Here is a 17,689-nt window from a genome sequence, read left to right as displayed (position 1 = left end):
ACTGTGTTGGACCTTTTTCCACCCTTCATCTAGCACTTCACGCTGGATTCTAAGAAGATGAATACTCATGTCAAGAAGGTTTTGAAGTCATGACATTGTAAAAACTCAGTCAATAATACCACAAATTGTGTCAACTAGTTAATCATCCATATAATCTAAACCTTTAAACTGAATATGTACTGAATGGGGAGAGGAGACAGAAAAATGAGAAGATTCGAACATATGTAACTAACAAAAATAAATATTGCATATTTGCGTATATATAATATGAACATTATACAACCTTAACTACTCTTCCATTGTTTTATTCAACAAACCATATTTACATACGTGGAAGGTCATTCTCCAAAGAAGGCTACTACAGAGGATAAGGGGCAAACTACCCTAAGGAGTTTGAGGTCTCTGCCTCATTTATTCATTCATTCAGCAAAACTTGTTTGTTCAAGCTATAGAACTCCACCAAGTTTATAGTTTTCATGCGGATAGCCCTTCCAAACATCTTGATCAGATACAATACAACACTTGATTCCTGCTTTCTTCCAATTCCAACTGAGTCAGTTAGCATTCATTACCTCTTGAAATCTAACTCTTCTGTCTTTGCAAATCTTCCACGGATTCTTGGTTGACTGTCAGCAAGTGCTTTCCGGCAAGCATACTAAAAACCAAAACACATTATTAGTTGAGTTTAGGATCAGGTGAAAGACCGAAAATATCATAATTGAAATTATGTAACATAAGAAAACCAAGTTAGATGCATTAACCAAGAAGTGAACATAGTAAATTCCAGCAGATATATGTATTCCATAGAACTTTTAAAGAGTATTCTGTTGCGAAAATCTATAGTTACCTTAATTTTCCTCCCAAAATTTCTCTTTGTCTTCTTATTTCTATACCTGGAGAGCTTTTCTTGACGTTCCTCACTAGTGCAGTTGCCGAGAAGAAAAGGCTTCTCCTGGGGAGATTGGCCAAAGCTCGTGTTCCCAGTACTAAGAGTCTGTCATAAAAGCAGACACAATCATTAGCCTATTTTGCGTAAATAAAAGAAAGCTATTAGAGTTTTCAGTTAATAGAGAAAAGAAAACAATCACATTAAGTCGTGTCTTTGCCAATATTCCTTATCTGTATCATTACTGCTTGAATCACGAGTAAAGAGCAGATCAATTGATACAGGTGAAGTTTTCTTCTTTGACAGTGTTAAAAACATCACAAGATACAGGCTTAAACTTATAAGCAAACACATAATATACGAATGAGTTTGAGTTTGACCTTTATATCTCCTTCGCTAAATGCTCTCCGCATGCCATAAACTGCATTGAAATCTAATCCCGGGAAATCCAGAAAACTGGGCTTCAATGCAGCTCCATGCATCCAGTCCATTGAACTCAGACTTTCTGAACTGATACTCTTTGGTAGAGTCATGTGAGGAAGTGGTTCGTTTACTTGAATTGAATTATCCTCAATGTTCAGTGGTGAAACCTTGATTTCCATAATATCCGCCAGTGGTGACTCTATCACTGTCTTTTCTAAGAGATCTTTTTTGCACTCGTAAAATACCTCACTCAGAAGCTGTTCATTTTGAAGTAAATTAATATCTGATGATTTTAGACCCTGTGAGGGGACATCCTCCCCGCAAGATATCATTGAGATGGCTGCTTGCACAGGATCGAGGTCTATTTCTGGTTCTTCAATAATAGGTTCAGGTGCTTTGAACAGATCTCCCTCAATTAACAAATCATATTCTGAGATTGCAGAAGAAGATTGTATGAGGTCATTCTGCAAGACATGAAAAGAAAAACAAATTAATCAGTAAAAGCAGCATTTTAGATTTATAACAACAAACACACATTAGATGTTGAATAGTTAATCATCTATCATCTACCAGGTGTTCATACGAGTACTGTGTACCCACAACAATAATGCTAATAACAGCCATGGTTACTTCCAGATGCAGTGTGGCTTAACATGACTTAGTCTTGCAAAATAAGGATTCAACACCTTTTTATTTACTAATGTTAAGAAGTTTCTCTAGCACAAGATACTTGAGACAAAAGATGCAAAAAATTTCAAGATAAAATTTGCACGATTCCTTAACGCCTCTAATTTCTTAGAATGAGTCAATAGTTATCACAAGTCATCATCATCCTACCAAGTGATGATTTAAAGAATAGATTTAGACCACTAGAGATTTTTCTCAACCGCTATAGAATGAAGATACAGAAAATGAACCGAGAGAGTACTGTGGTGATACAAAAGCTATTCGTGAGCAAAGACTTTAGGCCTCGAAGTTTCAAGTACAATTAATGAATAACACAACATTCTCCAGTTTGGTAGATGGAATCAGTTGTTATTATCATGATAAATTGTTTGTTAAATGACAAGCTAGACAAGGATTGTCAAGCTTTTTATTTAACAAGAAAGCAAATACTATATACCATAGCACAACATCATTTTGGTACAACAGAGCAGAAGCTTTGCATAAATGAAAGGTGGCAATACATATTCAGCTGAACTACACATTGAAATGAAGAACTGGCAAGTGTCAATTTATTTGACATTGCATTAGGTTCATGGTAGCAAATTCATAGCCCATGCTTCATCCAAAAGCTGACTTTGAAAGAGTCCAGGAGTAGATGGCTGAAACATCGAAACTGGCATCATTTAGTCCATAATGAATTCCATCACCCAGCTGGAGAACGTGGATCACAATTTTCTTTTATGAATAAAACCAAAATATTTAAACTTTTGTACAACATCATGGAACCCCAGTTAAAACAATTCTCAATGATAAAAGTGAGCAAGTCTCAAAATCTCAGGCTCAAACCCCAGAATTGTGTAAACTTCCAATGAACATAAGACCAGCAAAACCATAAGAAAATAACTCATCAATACATCATTTTCTTTTGTTAGGGAACAGAAATAGAGGCAAAAGCCACGATCTTCCCAACTATATTTTTAGTGCCACACAAAACCTTGAAGAAAGTATTAAATTGAGCATCAACCAGTCCTTTTCCTCTAACCTTTTCCTTACTACAAAGAAAAAGAGAATAAAAGGACTTTTTCCTCTCCAATCAACCTCCCTCAGTGCGGCACAAAAAGACAAACCCCACTGAGAGTTCACACTTCACGCCAGAAATTAATAAAGAAAGGGAAGAAATATTACAGAACACGGAAGTATCACAACAAAAAGACTTTCCATCTATACAACTTTTATTTCCTTTTGTATCACTTTTCCAGATCCAGCACACAAAGTCATGTCGAGCTGTTTCCACTTGTGCTATGAGTATGACTATGGGAAAACATTCTGAATGGAAGGTAGCAAAAATGAAATAAAAATGAATAGATAAACACGTATTAAATGATAAAACATAATCTGGTTATTAGTTTTCCTTTTCGACTTTGATATTATTTATCATGCGATTAATCAAACACATACGCACATACTAAAATAACATTCTTTCCAAATAAATGGAAATATGGACATGATTCAAGGAAGAAAAACTTTCAATTTTATTTAGCCTCATTTGCTCCAAAGTATTAATCATTCTGGATGCAGAAGAAGGAGAACAACACAGGAAAGAAAAGAAAACTTCAAATTTACTCAGCATAAGGAAAAACCCATCAAGAAAATGCAGATAAACTAAGCATAGAGGGGAATAAGGTGAACACACATAAGAAAAACTTAAAGAGAAGGTGGAAACAGTAAAAGGGGAAAAATAGTACCATTGAAGAAGTGGACTTTAGGGTCATGCAGTATTCCTCAAGTTGTTGAAACTCTTGAGAGAAATTTCGAAAATATGGGAACAGAAGTTCTGTCTCTGCGAACATTTTTCCAAGCCCAGAAGAAACACAGTTTGTTGAAAAATAAAAGTTGAATGAGAAACAGAAAACACTTCAGCGAAGGAAACAAAGTTAAAGCAGAAGAAGACAAGGAAAAAATGCAGTGGAACAAAGAGAAGCTGAAGGGTAGAGAGAAAGATTTGTCGAGGTGGGACTTGTGCTTAAATGATTATAAGAGCAGGAAGAAGGAGAATTTATATTATATAAAATTTGGGAAAGGTGACGTAAGAAAATACTAAAATAAAGACAAAAGTGGGAAAAGGACACCATCATTTTTATAATGAAGTGACCCCATATCCCTTGTCATGCTCATTAAAGTAAAAAATATATAGTATTTTAAAAGAAGATAAAATATTTTGTAATATTATATTTGCAAATTGTAGCACAGGATACAGGTGAATTGCACCAAGCCAATAGGAACAGGCGTGGATACAAGTTGTTGGTGGGGTTGCGGCTTAGATATGAACAGTGATCATCACTTACTCACTAGACACTATTCTACAGTGTTGGGGTCGACGGGCTCAGACTAGGGATGCTAATGGATACCAGCCCGCTCCTATCGTTTTGTATTTGGTCTGTTTTGTGTAAAGAATGCTGATTAATTTTATTGCTCTGTTTTGCATGCAGGCTGGTCTATGGATTTGGTGTCAACCTGTATTATAAGAATTTTGTTTAGATTAATAAAAAATAAATTTTTAAATATAATTTTGAATAAATTATTTTTTATTAAGTTATTTTTTATTTAAAGAAATTGGATAAATTGTTTCGCAACAACATATGTAATAAAATATGAATAAAAAAATATTAAATTATGTTGTAATTTTTAATGTAATTTAAATTTCAATTGTATTAATAAAATATTTTATTAAATATATATTTTTTAAGATAATACATGTAAACACATCATTATAAAATAGACGAAGGTATGACTATTGTATTTAAGATTTGAAACCTAAATAACTTATGTATTTAGAAAGACAAAAAATAGTATTAAATATTAAAAAATTATTATCGAATTTCGTGAAGATGTTATGAATTAGGGATAGAGAGTAGTTCTTCATGCACCTCCATGTCTTACTTCAAAAAATATTCAAATTACCATTTGACAGTTTTCATTAAATGTTTTTTCTTTAATTTTAGAATGAACAATTTTAGAATTTTGAGAATATGAGGTTGCTAGAAGAAATTATGGGGGTGTTGAAAGTAATTTTTAAAATATGCGGGTTATGCGAGCCAGCTTACTCTACACTTGGCCCATGCGGACTACGGGTTATATGGGATTGGTCTAAGCGAGCTAACGGGTAAAGAGGCAGCCCACCCTTCTAATTTGTCTGAAACAATGATTATACTAACTTTTAACTAAATGGTTAAATTCCTTTGACACAAGAGTATTATTTAGGTTACTTTTAGTGTATAATAAAAGTATTCTTTTTGCTAGCTTTTTTATGAGGACCTAAAAGAGATTGTGCCCATTGACCAAACCCAACCTTTCCGGAGGATGATTAGGAGCATGACTCAATACACATGGCTAAGTCAGGATTCATCTCTAGCCTCAACACCTAGCCTGCCCCAGAGGATCACGAAGAGTAGAGCACAGGCCTTGGGAGCTGATCATCAGCTAGTTTCTTTATTTGTAATTTCAGTAGAATAGGTTTCCTTTAGCATAGTAGAGGGTGTAGTTATCATTTTAGCTTGTTTTTTTACCTAATTTCTAGAAGAAATGGCCTAAGGTGTGGTTTTGACTTAGTCAAACCCTAAAGGCAACCCCCTCACACATTTACCATCCTACCCTTGTTTCTTGTTTTCCAAGGCACCATCTCCTATAAATAGGGTGTCTTCCTCCTTGTTTTTTCATGTTGAATTTTATAGAAGAAGGAAAACTCTGCACATTTTGTGTGAGGATTGTTTGCTCCAACAATAGGTCTTATCTTGAGTGAGTTTGAGAGCTCTCAAGTGGCGGCTCTTTACACTCATCTTGGAGGAAACCATACTTCAAGTAGCGTGTCCCTTCTCAATTCACACCATAAGCTTTCTTCTTCCATCATTTTCCTTCATTTCCATTTCACCACTTTATTCTTATGTTCCTATACTTGTTATAATTCGGTTTTCCTTTGTGTTTTTGTGTTGTTCTTCCATTTAGCATTTGGTCATGGCCATCTTAATTGTTTCCTTTCATATCTTTCAATTTCTGCAATGCATCATCACTTTCACCTTATCTTGATTTTCCTCTTTGCCTTTGGAAGTGAATCTTCACACTTACTTAACCACTTGGTTAAGTTCGTGTCCAATGGGGATCTTTCCTAGGTCTCACCATATACTTGTTAAAAATCTCAATCATAAGTAAAGTGTCACCTCTAAAATGAACAATCTAAAATTAACTCACGTCATGTGGTTATCAGAGCTTTTTTAGCATATTTGCTTTGAGTTGATTTGTCACTTTACTTTTCTCGCACCCAAAAAGAAGACTTTGAGATGTTCATATGTTCAAAGGCTAAAATGGGTGCCTTTGTCAATTTATTTTTCAAAGTTTCAAAAGCTTTTTCTTGTTCTTGGTCCCATTTAAACACCACATCCTTCTTTACTATGGCATTGAGAGGTGCGACAATGATACTAAAGTCTTTCACAAACTTCCTATAAAAACTAGCAAGCCATGAAAGCTCCGTACCTCATTAACATTGGTGGGTGTAGGCCAATGTCTAATTGCTGCAACCTTTTCTTCATCCACATGCACCCATTTTGAACTCACAACAAACCCTAGGAAGTCTATGTGATCTATTGCAAACACACATTTTTCCGGATTAGCATACAAGTTTTCCTTCCTAAGGGTTTCTAATACTTGCCTAACATGTTTCTTATGGTCCTCTAAAGACAAGCTATAAATGAGAATTCATCAAAATATACCACTACAAACTTGCCAATGAAAGGTCTTAAGACATGGTGCATAAGTCGCATGAAGGTACTTGAAGCTTTGGTTAATCCAAAGGGCATGACTAACCACTCATATAAACCAAATTTGGTCTTAAAGGCGATTTTCCATTCATCTCTCGATTTAATCCGAATTTAGTTATAACCACTCTTAAGATCAATTTTGGTAAATATTTGAGACCCATGTAACTCATCCAACAAGTCATCTAACCTAGGGATGGGATGCTTATACTTAATGGTGATATTGTTTATGGCTCGACAACTCGTACAGATCCTCCAACTCCCATTCTTTTTAGGGACAAGAATCACAGGCATAGCACAATGACTCATGTTATTCTGGACCCAACCCTTAGTTATTAATGCCTCCACTTGTTATTGAATTTCCTTGGTCTAGGTTGAATTTGTTCTATATGCTGGTCTATTTGGTAAAGTAGCCCCGGGTATGAAGTTTATTTGGTGCTCAATTCCCCTTAGAGGAGGTAATCCTTTAGAGGGGAATCTTGGAACACATCTTCAAACTTTTTTACCAAAGGGTCCAAGCACATAGGACTATCTACCTCTGACTCACTCTTAAGGGTTTTCTTTGGATAAGCTAGGAAGATAGTTTTTTGAGAAAGCATTACCTTTTTAACCTCTTTTGAAGAAATGAGAAGGTTTCTCTTAAAAATCTTCTTTTCTTTTTTCATTTTCTCTCTTTTCTTTCATTTTGACTTGGTCCTCATGGACCTCTTTTGGTGAGAGACATTTTAGTGTGACCTTAAGCCCGTGGAAGGTAAAAGAGATTTTTTTGGTAAGGCCATCATGTAAAGTTTTCCTATCAAATTGCCATGGCCTACCTAAACGAATGTGTGTGGCTTCCATAGGTACAACATCACACAAGACCTCATCCTTGTATTTACCAATTGAGAAGGCTATGAGGACTTGTTTATTTACTATTATTTCCCCCTCTTCACTTAGCCATTCGAGCTTGTAGGGCTTTGCATAAGTGATGGTGGGTAACCCAAGCTTGTCCACCACTCTTGTGTTTGCCACATTTGTACAACTACCCTCATCCAGAATTAAGGAACACAATTTGTCATTAATGATGCACCTCGTGTGAAAAATGATTTTCCTTTGACTTTCATCAAAAGGCTTTTGGACTTGGCCAAGCCTGCGCCTCACTACTAACAAATCTCCCTCACATGCCATTTCATACTCTTCCTCACTTTGGCTCCTAGAAGCGGTAGGGGACCTAAACCTTTGAGAGCTATGTTCACTCATGACAACCCCCCTTTAACCATCATGTTTCTTTTAGAAGGACAATTGGCTGCAATATGCACAAAACTTAGATATTTAAAACATTTTTTACTTGAGGTTTCGGTGGGTGACTTAGGTGTAGAAGTTGAGGGTTTAGAAACTCTAGGTTTGTAAGTGGAATCTTTGAAAAAATTGGAAGGAAAGGTTTGTGAAGAAGTTTGATTTTTATGCTTCCATGATGATGTGTAGAAGCCATCATTATGACTACTTTTGAAATGTGTTTTTCTTTAAAAATTGTGATTCAACCTTGATGGCTAGGTGAACCAACTTTTCCAAAGAGGAATACTCATACAATTCTACCACATCTTGTATTTCTCTTCTTAAACCACTAATAAATCTAGTTATCTTTGACTCCTCATTTTCATGCATATCTATCTTAGTCATGTTAGAATTATAGGGCTAAAACAAGAAGTGGGGTCAATTGTTTTTGAAAAAATTTCGCAAGTATTGAAAGTAGAGTGAAAAGCTATGAAGAATTAATCAATGGAAAATCTGTCCAGCCAAATGTAAAATTGTTTTTAAGCTTGATGCAGAAAATCAATTTGTTGTTTTTACGAAACAATTAGTTGTTTTTATCAGCAATTTATAAAAACAAAGTTAAAGCAATTTAAAAAGTGTAAGGATAGAGAGATTCACATAGAATGTTTATACTGGTTCACTTTTAACCAAGAGTTACATCCAGTCCTCAGAAACCATTGAGAATTCACTGTGTAATCAACCTTAGATTACAAGCTACACACACCAAAAGTGATGATCTTGAACCCCTCAAGAACACACACCACTCCTTGGCAAAAACCACACCAAGAATGTTGATCTTGATCCCCTCAAGAACACAACACTTCTTGCCAACACAAGTACAAAAATACAACTATTAAGGAAGAAGGGAATAGAATACACCTAGGTAAATCACAAGATCAAAGTTCAGAATACAAGACCCAATCCTATTCCACACTTGAGATGATCCAAAAGCTCTTTGAAAACTTGAAAACTGTTTTTGATTGATCTCTCTCACTTCGTTAATGCAAAGGAGCGTAAAACTACCTTTTTATCTTTCAATCACATGGTTAAAACAAAAAACCAAAAGTTTTTGGAATCATTTAAAACAGAAAAACTACTTAACAAAATTTTGTGAAGGTTTTCAGAAAAACAATCGATTGATTTATCGAAACAATCGGTTGATTTTTGTTTGACAGCAAAGGCAAAGACAAAGCTTAAGCAAATTTGGCAGCATTATACAGAGGTGCCGGAGGAAAAACAATCGTTTGTTTCAAAAAAAAAATTGATTGTTTTACTGTGACAACAAATAGAACATTTTTCATAACAAAAAATTACCTTTTAAACAGATGAAAAATGCAGTATGCAATTTGTTCATACCTTTGCACAAAAAACTCTAATAAATTCACCCAAAAAGAAGACTTTGAGATGTTCATATGGTCACAAGGCACACTTACATAAATTGAGAAATGAAAACACACATACTTTCTTTATTCTTAAAGTTTCTCTTTTGCCCAACCACTATGCATGTGCCAAGGATGTCTCTTGATATTTAAAGAACTTTGCTAGATGTACACATTTGAAAAGTGCAGGCACAAGAACTAACTTTAAAGCTTTGTCCCTTGAGACTCATTCTTTACACCTAATATAATTCTTGGCTTTCAAGGATAGCTACAAGAAAAGGTTAAGAAGCAAGATTTGGTCCCATTATGAATTTGGGTTCAATGATGTTAGTAGGAGCCTTAGGAACCTTAGGAACCCATTTCAAAATACCTTTAGGAGCACAAAACCTCCTCACTCTGTAGAATCTAACGGTGTAGATCTTTTTCATGCAATAATGGCAAATTTCAACCAGTTGTTTCGACAAAACAACAGGTTGTTTTCCAAAGAAACTTGAAAAAGGTTTTGAAAACAATTTGTTCTTGATTTTTGGATTAAACCCCAACCTAGCCTTGCCAAAAACCAAAAATTACCTTTTAAACAGATGAAAAATGCAGTATGCAATTTGTTCATACCTTTGCACAGAAAACTCTAATAAATTCACCCAAAAAGAAGACTTTGAGATGTTCATATGGTCACAAGGCACACTTACATAAATTGAGAAATGAAAACACACATACTTTCTTTATTCTTAAAGTTTCTCTTTTGCCCAACCACTATGCATGTGCCAAGGATGTCTCTTGATATTTAAAGAACTTTGCTAGATGTACACATTTGAAAAGTGCAGGCACAAGAACTAACTTTAAAGCTTTGTCCCTTGAGACTCATTCTTTACACCTAATATAATTCTTGGCTTTCAAGGATAGCTACAAGAAAAGGTTAAGAAGCAAGATTTGGTCCCATTATGAATTTGGGTTCAATGATGTTAGTAGGAGCCTTAGGAACCTTAGGAACCCATTTCAAAATACCTTTAGGAGCACAAAACCTCCTCACTCTGTAGAATCTAACGGTGTAGATCTTTTTCATGCAATAATGGCAAATTTCAACTAGTTGTTTCGACAAAACAACAGGTTGTTTTCCAAAGAAACTTGAAAAAGGTTTTGAAAACAATTTGTTCTTGATTTTTGGATTAAACCCCAACCTAGCCTTGCCAAAAACCAAAAATTACCTTTTAAACAGATGAAAAATGCAGTATGCAATTTGTTCATACCTTTGCACAGAAAACTCTAATAAATTCACCCAAAAAGAAGACTTTGAGATGTTCATATGGTCACAAGGCACACTTACATAAATTGAGAAATGAAAACACACATACTTTCTTTATTCTTAAAGTTTCTCTTTTGCCCAACCACTATGCATGTGCCAAGGATGTCTCTTGATATTTAAAGAACTTTGCTAGATGTACACATTTGAAAAGTGCAGGCACAAGAACTAACTTTAAAGCTTTGTCCCTTGAGACTCATTCTTTACACCTAATATAATTCTTGGCTTTCAAGGATAGCTACAAGAAAAGGTTAAGAAGCAAGATTTGGTCCCATTATGAATTTGGGTTCAATGATGTTAGTAGGAGCCTTAGGAACCTTAGGAACCCATTTCAGGAACCTTAGGAACCCATTTCAAAATACCTTTAGGAGCACAAAACCTCCTCACTCTGTAGAATCTAACGGTGTAGATCTTTTTCATGCAATAATGGCAAATTTCAACCAGTTGTTACGACAAAACAACAGGTTGTTTTCCAAAGAAACTTGAAAAAGGTTTTGAAAACAATTTGTTCTTGATTTTTGGATTAAACCCCAACCTAGCCTTGCCAAAAACACAATTTTCCGAAGCAAGAACAGTTTCAAGATTGGATTGACCTTTGGAAAACTTGTCCACAGTTTTTAAAAGATAATGAACTTTCTTTTGAAGAGATTCACAGTTTTCACAAAAGCTAGAATCAACACACTTGCAAGAAGAGTTTTGATAAATCATTTCCAAAGTTTCAAAATCAATTTTTGAATGGTTCAACTCTTCTTCCAAAGTCTTGACTCAATTTTCCAACCAGTTGTTTAAACCTTTCAACCAATTATTCAGAAGGGCTAACCTGTTAGCTTCTTCATGAGTCTCTTTGAAGGCCTCAAGAAGTTGGCTATAATTTTCAACATTAATGGAAGAGCTTGAACTTACACTACTTGATTCAGATTCTTCCTTTGCCATGAAACACAAATTGGCTTTTTCATCTTCCTTTGATGATGAACTTGAGGATGAATCATCATTGTATGATCTTCTTGATTTGCCTTTCTTCGTATACTTCTTGTAACACCCTTTCTTTTTGCTCACATTGCTTGGACATTCAACCTTATGTGTCCCTGTTTACCACATCCAAAACAAGTGTAGTTTGTAGAATTAAATTCATTAACATTCTTGCTAATATACCTGTTTGATGACTGGTTTTTGTCCTTGTTGTTCTTCACATCAATTGTGCCTTCATGGGTAACCTCAAGGATGTCCCACATTTCCTTTGCAGATGCACATTTTGAGACCCTAAAAAATTCATCAGAATTCAAAGCATAAGTGATGATATTCTTTGCAATGCAATCATATTAAGCCTTTTTACTTTCACTCTCAGTCCATTAGGACCAAGGTTTCTCAATGAAAGCATCATTTTTTTTTTCAATTTTAGGAACAAATGGGCCATTTACAATAGCATCCTAGATTCCTCTATCAATTGACTCAAAAAAGATTTTCATTCTAACCTTCCAGAATTGATAGTTCAGTCCACAAAACAGAGGTGACCTGTTTATTGAAGCACCTCCCCAAAGGGTAGTTATTCAGCCATTTAAAAAAGGTTTGGGATCAAAAACTTGAATGAATTTCAAGAACCTGGCTTTTGATGCCAATTGTTAGAATTATAGGGCTAAAATAAGACGGGGGTGAATTATTTTTGAATGATTTTCGCAAGTATTGAAGGTAGAGTGAAAAGCTATGAAGAATTAATCAATGGAAAATCTGTCCAATCAAATGTGAAACTGTTTTTAAGCTTGATGCAGGAAATCAACCTGTTGTTTTTACGAAACAATCAGTTGTTTATATAAGCAATTTATAAAAACAAAGTTAAAGCAATTTAAAAAGTGTACGGATAAAGAGATTCACACAGAATGTTTATACTGGTTCACTTTTAACCAAGAGCTGCATCCAATCCTCAGAAACCACTAAGAATTCATTATGTAATCAACCCTAGATTACAAGCTACACACACCAAGAGTGATGATCTTGAACCCCACAAGAACACACACCACTCATTGGCAAAAACACACACCAATCCTATTCCACACTTGAGATGATCCAAATGCTCTTTGAAAACTGTTTTTGATTGATCTCTCTCACTTCGTTAATGCATAAGAGTGTAAAACTACCTTTTTATATTTCAATCACATGGTTAAAACAGTTAAAACCAAAAACCAAAAGTTGTTGGAATCATTTAAAAATAAACACTTAACAAAATTTATTTAAGGTTTTAAGAAAAACAATCGATTGATTTATTGAAACAATCGATTGATTTTTGTTTGAAAGCAAAGACAAAGTTTTTCCAAATCATTTTAAAATCCATCAAGTGTCAAACAACCTGTTGATTCGAAATTTCAACCTGTTGAAATTCGTTTGACAACAAAGGCAAAGACAAAGCTTTTCCAAATTATTTTAAAATCCACTAAGTGTCAAACAACCTGTTGATTCGAAATTTCAACCTGTTGAAATTTCACTTCCTTTTAGAAAACTCATCTTTTCAAAAGGTTAAAGATTCAACTAAGCTTGGATCATCTTAAGGAGTGAATTAACAAGTTTCAAACAACTAGACACACACAACATCAAGGTCTTCAAGCTTTCCACTTGGATTTGGAGACATCAAAGCATCTTTTTCAATAAGTCAAAGTAGTTTATAGATCTTTATAGTACTCATCTACAATCCAAGTCTTTGTTGAAGTCGTTGGAGCTTCAACAAGAGTTCCTTCCTAGAATGAGGAGGAACAAACCGTGCGCACATACATTCTTTCAAATTATACCAAGATACCATGGTTGGCCTCTTGTTTAGCCCAATGTCCATTACAACTTGGTGCCACCATTGCATGGCATAGTCTAAAAATTGTATGGAGGCTAGTTTACCTTTTGGTCATCTTGGACCTCATATACATTGAAAATTTGCCCAACCTTAGCTTCCCATCCTAAGTAAATATTGGGGTCACTTTCCCCACTAAAGCTAGGCAATTTTACATAGAGAAAATAAATTTTATAAGGATGGTATTGGTGGCGCCTTTCATCATATTGGTGAATTCTCCAATTTTCATCTTCTTTATGGCTGTTGTAATGGTTATAGCTCCTTGAAGCTCTTCTTTGCTCCCACATCCTTCCTCTTGGTTGTCTTTCATTTCTCGTTTCAAGTGTTTGAAGTTTATCCTCCAATTGCCGCATTTCTTCCTTTGGTTGGGCTAAGAATCTCTTTGCTACCGCAAGCTCACCCATAAGAAAAACCTTTTGGTGTGATTGAGGTTTGGATGATTCCCCTGAAGAAAGAAGAGCTATAAAAATTTCACAAGGAGAACAAACAATTAGTGAAAGAACAGTTAATAACCCTATCCTCACTTGTGTCACTCTTTTGTGTAGCAAAGAGGAGAAAAAATTCAAGCACTCAAAAAGAATTTTTTCTCAACAAAGGTCTATTTTGAGATTTGAAGCTCTCAAATGAAAAAGGACAAATCCCTTAACACTTGATCTCAAAAGAACCACAACAAAACTAAAGAATTTTAAAAGACCAACAAGAAAAGCTCAAAACAAATAAGTTAAACCAAGTTGGAAAAATAGATGATGACAAAACTTTTAAAGAAATACAAGTAAGAAAAAGTACACAAAAAGACTCTAAGATACTTACTTGACTTTTAACAATGAAGTTTTACTCTTACTAGAAATTATAAAAGCAAAATTATCAAATTCCACAATGTTGAAATCAATTTGCCAAATAAAATAAATCCATTTTTTTAAATGGTGGTCTTGCCAAAGATGTTTGCTCAACTTGTCCTTTTTTTTTTATCCTTGTGTTTGGTTTATGGAAAAAAAGATGTCCATAATTCTTATCATGCATATTTTCATTCACTTCCAATTGTCACAAAAAAGTTTGGGATTCAAATTAAATGAACACTTGAAATCTATGTTTGGAACTAAATCTACTTTCACTTAAACAAATTTCTAGTTACTTTTTTTTATACCTTCATAATTAAAAGCAAAATTAGTAGAAGCAAAATAAGGACTCCTAGAAACACTAAGAACATATGACTCAAACAAAAAGAGGTAAGAACAAAAATTGGACACAAAATAACATTCAAAAGCGAATTGAAACCTAATGAACAAAAAGAATGTTGAAATGTAAAAGGCAAGAAAGTAAAGGTTGAATTTAAATTTGCTTGAATGTAAAGACAAGAATTTAAAGGTGCGAGAAAAGTAAAGTGACAAATCAACTCAAAGCAAAGACTTTTTCATACCTATCAAGAGTGCTCAAAGGGAGGACACAAAGACTTTTTCATACATGATAGTTTTCTCTTCAAACACTAGTGCAGATATGTAAAACAAATGCGGCTATTTTCAATTTACAAATGCGGTCATAGAACCGCATTTGATCAGCACGCATTCGTAAATCTGGAATTTACAAATGCGGTCCTATGACCGCATTCATAAATCACATTTACAAATGCGGTCATTTTAGGTAACCGCATTTGTATATTATTCTGAATTAGGGAGTGGGTTTGGGGTTTAGGATTTATGAATGCGGTCTTGGTAAAGACCGCATTCATAAATCACTATTTACAAATGCACTCTGTTTTGTGCAGAAACCATATATTTAAATAACCTGCATAATGATCAAACCCAGCCAGACAAATACAGAAATGTAGTGATCAATTGAAATCATCAAAATGTACATTTACAAGTGATCAAATTACATATAATAAAACCACTATTGTTTACCTATGCTAGAGTTATAAAAATTAATGAAATATGTGGACCAAGAATCTCTAACATATGAAATGCCTTCCTCACTCATTGGTGTTTCTTCTGTGAATAACTGCATTGCAAAGTTGACATAAATTAGTTTCTAGATATATATATGTTCAAGAATTATAAAAATGATTTAACATATACCTCTTTCCAACCAGTTTTAACACCTAGTCTTATAATGGTAATCATCCATTGCATAATGTAATAGCCACACTCATAGCTTCCTGGTTGTTTATTACACTATAATTCAATAAAAAGTAATATGTTAGTATATTGATAAACAATGATAATAGAGAAAGAAAAAAATTACAAACCTTTACTCTTATGTAGTTCAAATTATTTGAACTGGATCGACCTTTTAGGATGTTATATCCACGCCATGAACTGGTTAATACAAAAAACCTCATTAGTAGATGGTTAATTAGTAACATACAAAGTTAAGTTTATACTATACTTACGTATCAATGATATCCTTAAATTTTGTGGGCATCTTCTTGTGTAGGGAACAGAACCACACAGCAGTCTTATCAACCATTGATAAGACAAGTAACTGCCAATGATGCCTATATGATCATTGAAAAGAGTTAGTAAATATTTAAAACATGAAATAATAATAATTGATGACATATAATTAAACTTACTCATTAATATAAGGGCATAAATAAATTTGTTTTCCCTCTTTTTCCAGGATGTTAGTGATGTATGCTTGAGTCTCAGTTGAGTTTGGTCCAACGGGATTAGTATATGCAGGATCTACGAATCCATACATATTTTCCTTCCCCTCAGTGATACAGACTCTATGCAAAAACCTACAAGTTTTTAGTTAAAGCATAATCAATAATTATTTAACATAAAGTAAATTGAATAATAGGTAAAGATACTTACATCATAAAAAATTGAATTATACTTATATTGAGCTCCTGTTTCCCAGATATAAATTCTGATAAATCTGTGTTGTAAATCATCAGTGGCAGTTCAGTGTTGATTTGAAAAAATGTATTATCCCACGGAACTGGAAAAGGATCATTGCCAATCTGACTAGCAATGAGACGTAGGGAAGCCATAGGATCGTCAACTGGAACCTCACGCTTCTTTTTCGGACTTGGTGGCTGAAAAGGTTTCTACAAGATAAACAACATTTGTATTAAATTATATGTAATATATAAATATAAATAAAAAATAATATAATGAAACGAAATTATTACATGAGGTTCGGGCATAGATCGAATGAGCTCTCTGGGCCAGGCAACGAATGTCTGAAATGCATCGGCCACAGTGGTTACCTCATCTGAAGGTAGTGGAACACGAGCATCAGGAAATCGTACTTTTTCAACTGTTACCTTCGCCACATCAGGGGAGAGAGGAACGTTATGTAAGGTGGTGGCGTTTGTATAGACTTTTCCAAGTGCCACCACCCGAGGAAGTTTGCCGCCCACTACCAGTAGCTCACAATCCTCTGTCTGCCCATTGATATCATCCCCTGATGTTGGAGGAGCCGCACAACTCCCCTTTGTGCTCTTGGGAGTGGGACTAACAAGGGGTTCAATCGGCTCAGCACAAACTTGTTGCGATAGAAACTCTTGTCGCATTCGATCATTCTCCTTTTTCATCTCCAGCCACATCAAATCGGTCTCCTTTCTCATCTCCTCCATTATTTCTTCACGTAACTTACTCTTCATTTGAGTTTCCTTCTTGGAGGAGGAGGATGGTTGTCGTTCTGAAACTCCAAAATAAAGTTTAATTCCGACCCCTTGTCCAGCGGCACGAACACGACCAGAGTGTTCAGGTCGTCCAATTGCTTCAACCAGATATCGTGACGACCTTCAGCAACAAATTTACCGTCGGATTCCAAGGAATCCTGCAAGAGTACACAAAAACCATATTTTCAATCATTAATATAATTAATGCTTTAAAAAAATTGAAAATAACAAAAATAACTTACAATTTTTTCGATTATAACCCCGGATTGCTCAGAACTTGGTGCACCTGACTTCTTAATTCGGGCCCTCTTCCATTTTACATGGCGAAAAGGTGGTGATGGAGGAGAAGTGACCCCTGTTTCCACATTCTCAGACAACGTCCCCTGTTGAGATTTCTCCTTTTCCACCATCAGTGTTTGCTCAAGTTTTCTATACCCCGAACGAGACATAACGTGCGGGGTAAGATTCTTCAAAGC

At 34.8% G+C, this 17,689-nt stretch overlaps 2 protein-coding genes across 3 annotated transcripts; both read right to left on the bottom strand.

Annotated features, from left to right (window-relative positions):
* Positions 1-229: 229 nt before the first annotated feature.
* Positions 230-4,010, bottom strand: LOC137813549 (uncharacterized). Of its 2 annotated transcripts, none has more exons than XM_068615878.2 (4): positions 3,721-4,010; positions 1,267-2,634; positions 848-994; positions 230-655 (listed from the first exon to the last, which is right to left on the bottom strand). In XM_068615878.2, exons 2-4 carry the CDS (start codon positions 1,639-1,641, stop codon positions 569-571), a joined length of 609 nt encoding a protein of 202 aa, XP_068471979.1. In that variant the 5' UTR covers positions 1,642-2,634; positions 3,721-4,010; the 3' UTR covers positions 230-568. The 2 variants fall into 2 exon arrangements, with proteins under 2 accessions (XP_068471979.1, XP_068471978.1); XM_068615877.2 differs by having other exon boundaries at positions 1,267-1,773.
* An 11,385-nt stretch (positions 4,011-15,395) lies between these two features.
* On the bottom strand, positions 15,396-17,130 carry LOC137815443 (uncharacterized). The gene is made up of 7 exons (XM_068618572.2): positions 16,719-17,130; positions 16,399-16,634; positions 16,155-16,322; positions 15,972-16,076; positions 15,828-15,897; positions 15,658-15,753; positions 15,396-15,580 (listed from the first exon to the last, which is right to left on the bottom strand). Exons 1-7 carry the CDS (start codon positions 17,121-17,123, stop codon positions 15,473-15,475), a joined length of 1,188 nt encoding a protein of 395 aa, XP_068474673.2. The 5' UTR covers positions 17,124-17,130; the 3' UTR covers positions 15,396-15,472.
* Between the last annotated feature and the right edge of the window lie 559 nt (positions 17,131-17,689).

Source organism: Phaseolus vulgaris, chromosome 1 (genome assembly GCF_051622355.1).
Source record: "Phaseolus vulgaris cultivar YP4 chromosome 1, ASM5162235v1, whole genome shotgun sequence".
Classification (NCBI taxonomy): Eukaryota; Viridiplantae; Streptophyta; class Magnoliopsida; order Fabales; family Fabaceae; genus Phaseolus; species Phaseolus vulgaris.
The sequence above is the reverse complement of the archived record's forward strand: the minus strand, read 5'-3'. Positions and strand labels throughout refer to the sequence as shown.

Bases quoted from the DNA above. Each gene is read 5' to 3' on its own strand.
- LOC137813549 (XM_068615877.2), bottom strand. From the start codon at position 3,825: ATGTTCGCAGAGACAGAACTTCTGTTCCCATATTTTCGAAATTTCTCT. The intron at 1,774-3,720 runs GTACTATTTTTC...CATGTCTTGCAG, and splicing joins TAAAGTCCACTTCTTCAATG to AATGACCTCATACAATCTTC. The intron at 656-847 runs GTAACTATAGAT...TTTGGTTTTTAG, and splicing joins ATTTTGGGAGGAAAATTAAG to TATGCTTGCCGGAAAGCACT.
- LOC137815443 (XM_068618572.2), bottom strand. From the start codon at position 17,123: ATGAAAAAGGAGAATGATCGAATGCGACAAGAGTTTCTATCGCAACAA. The intron at 15,898-15,971 runs GTAAGTATAGTA...TGTATTAACCAG, and splicing joins TTTAAGGATATCATTGATAC to TTCATGGCGTGGATATAACA. The intron at 15,754-15,827 runs GTTTGTAATTTT...ATTGAATTATAG, and splicing joins TGAACTACATAAGAGTAAAG to TGTAATAAACAACCAGGAAG.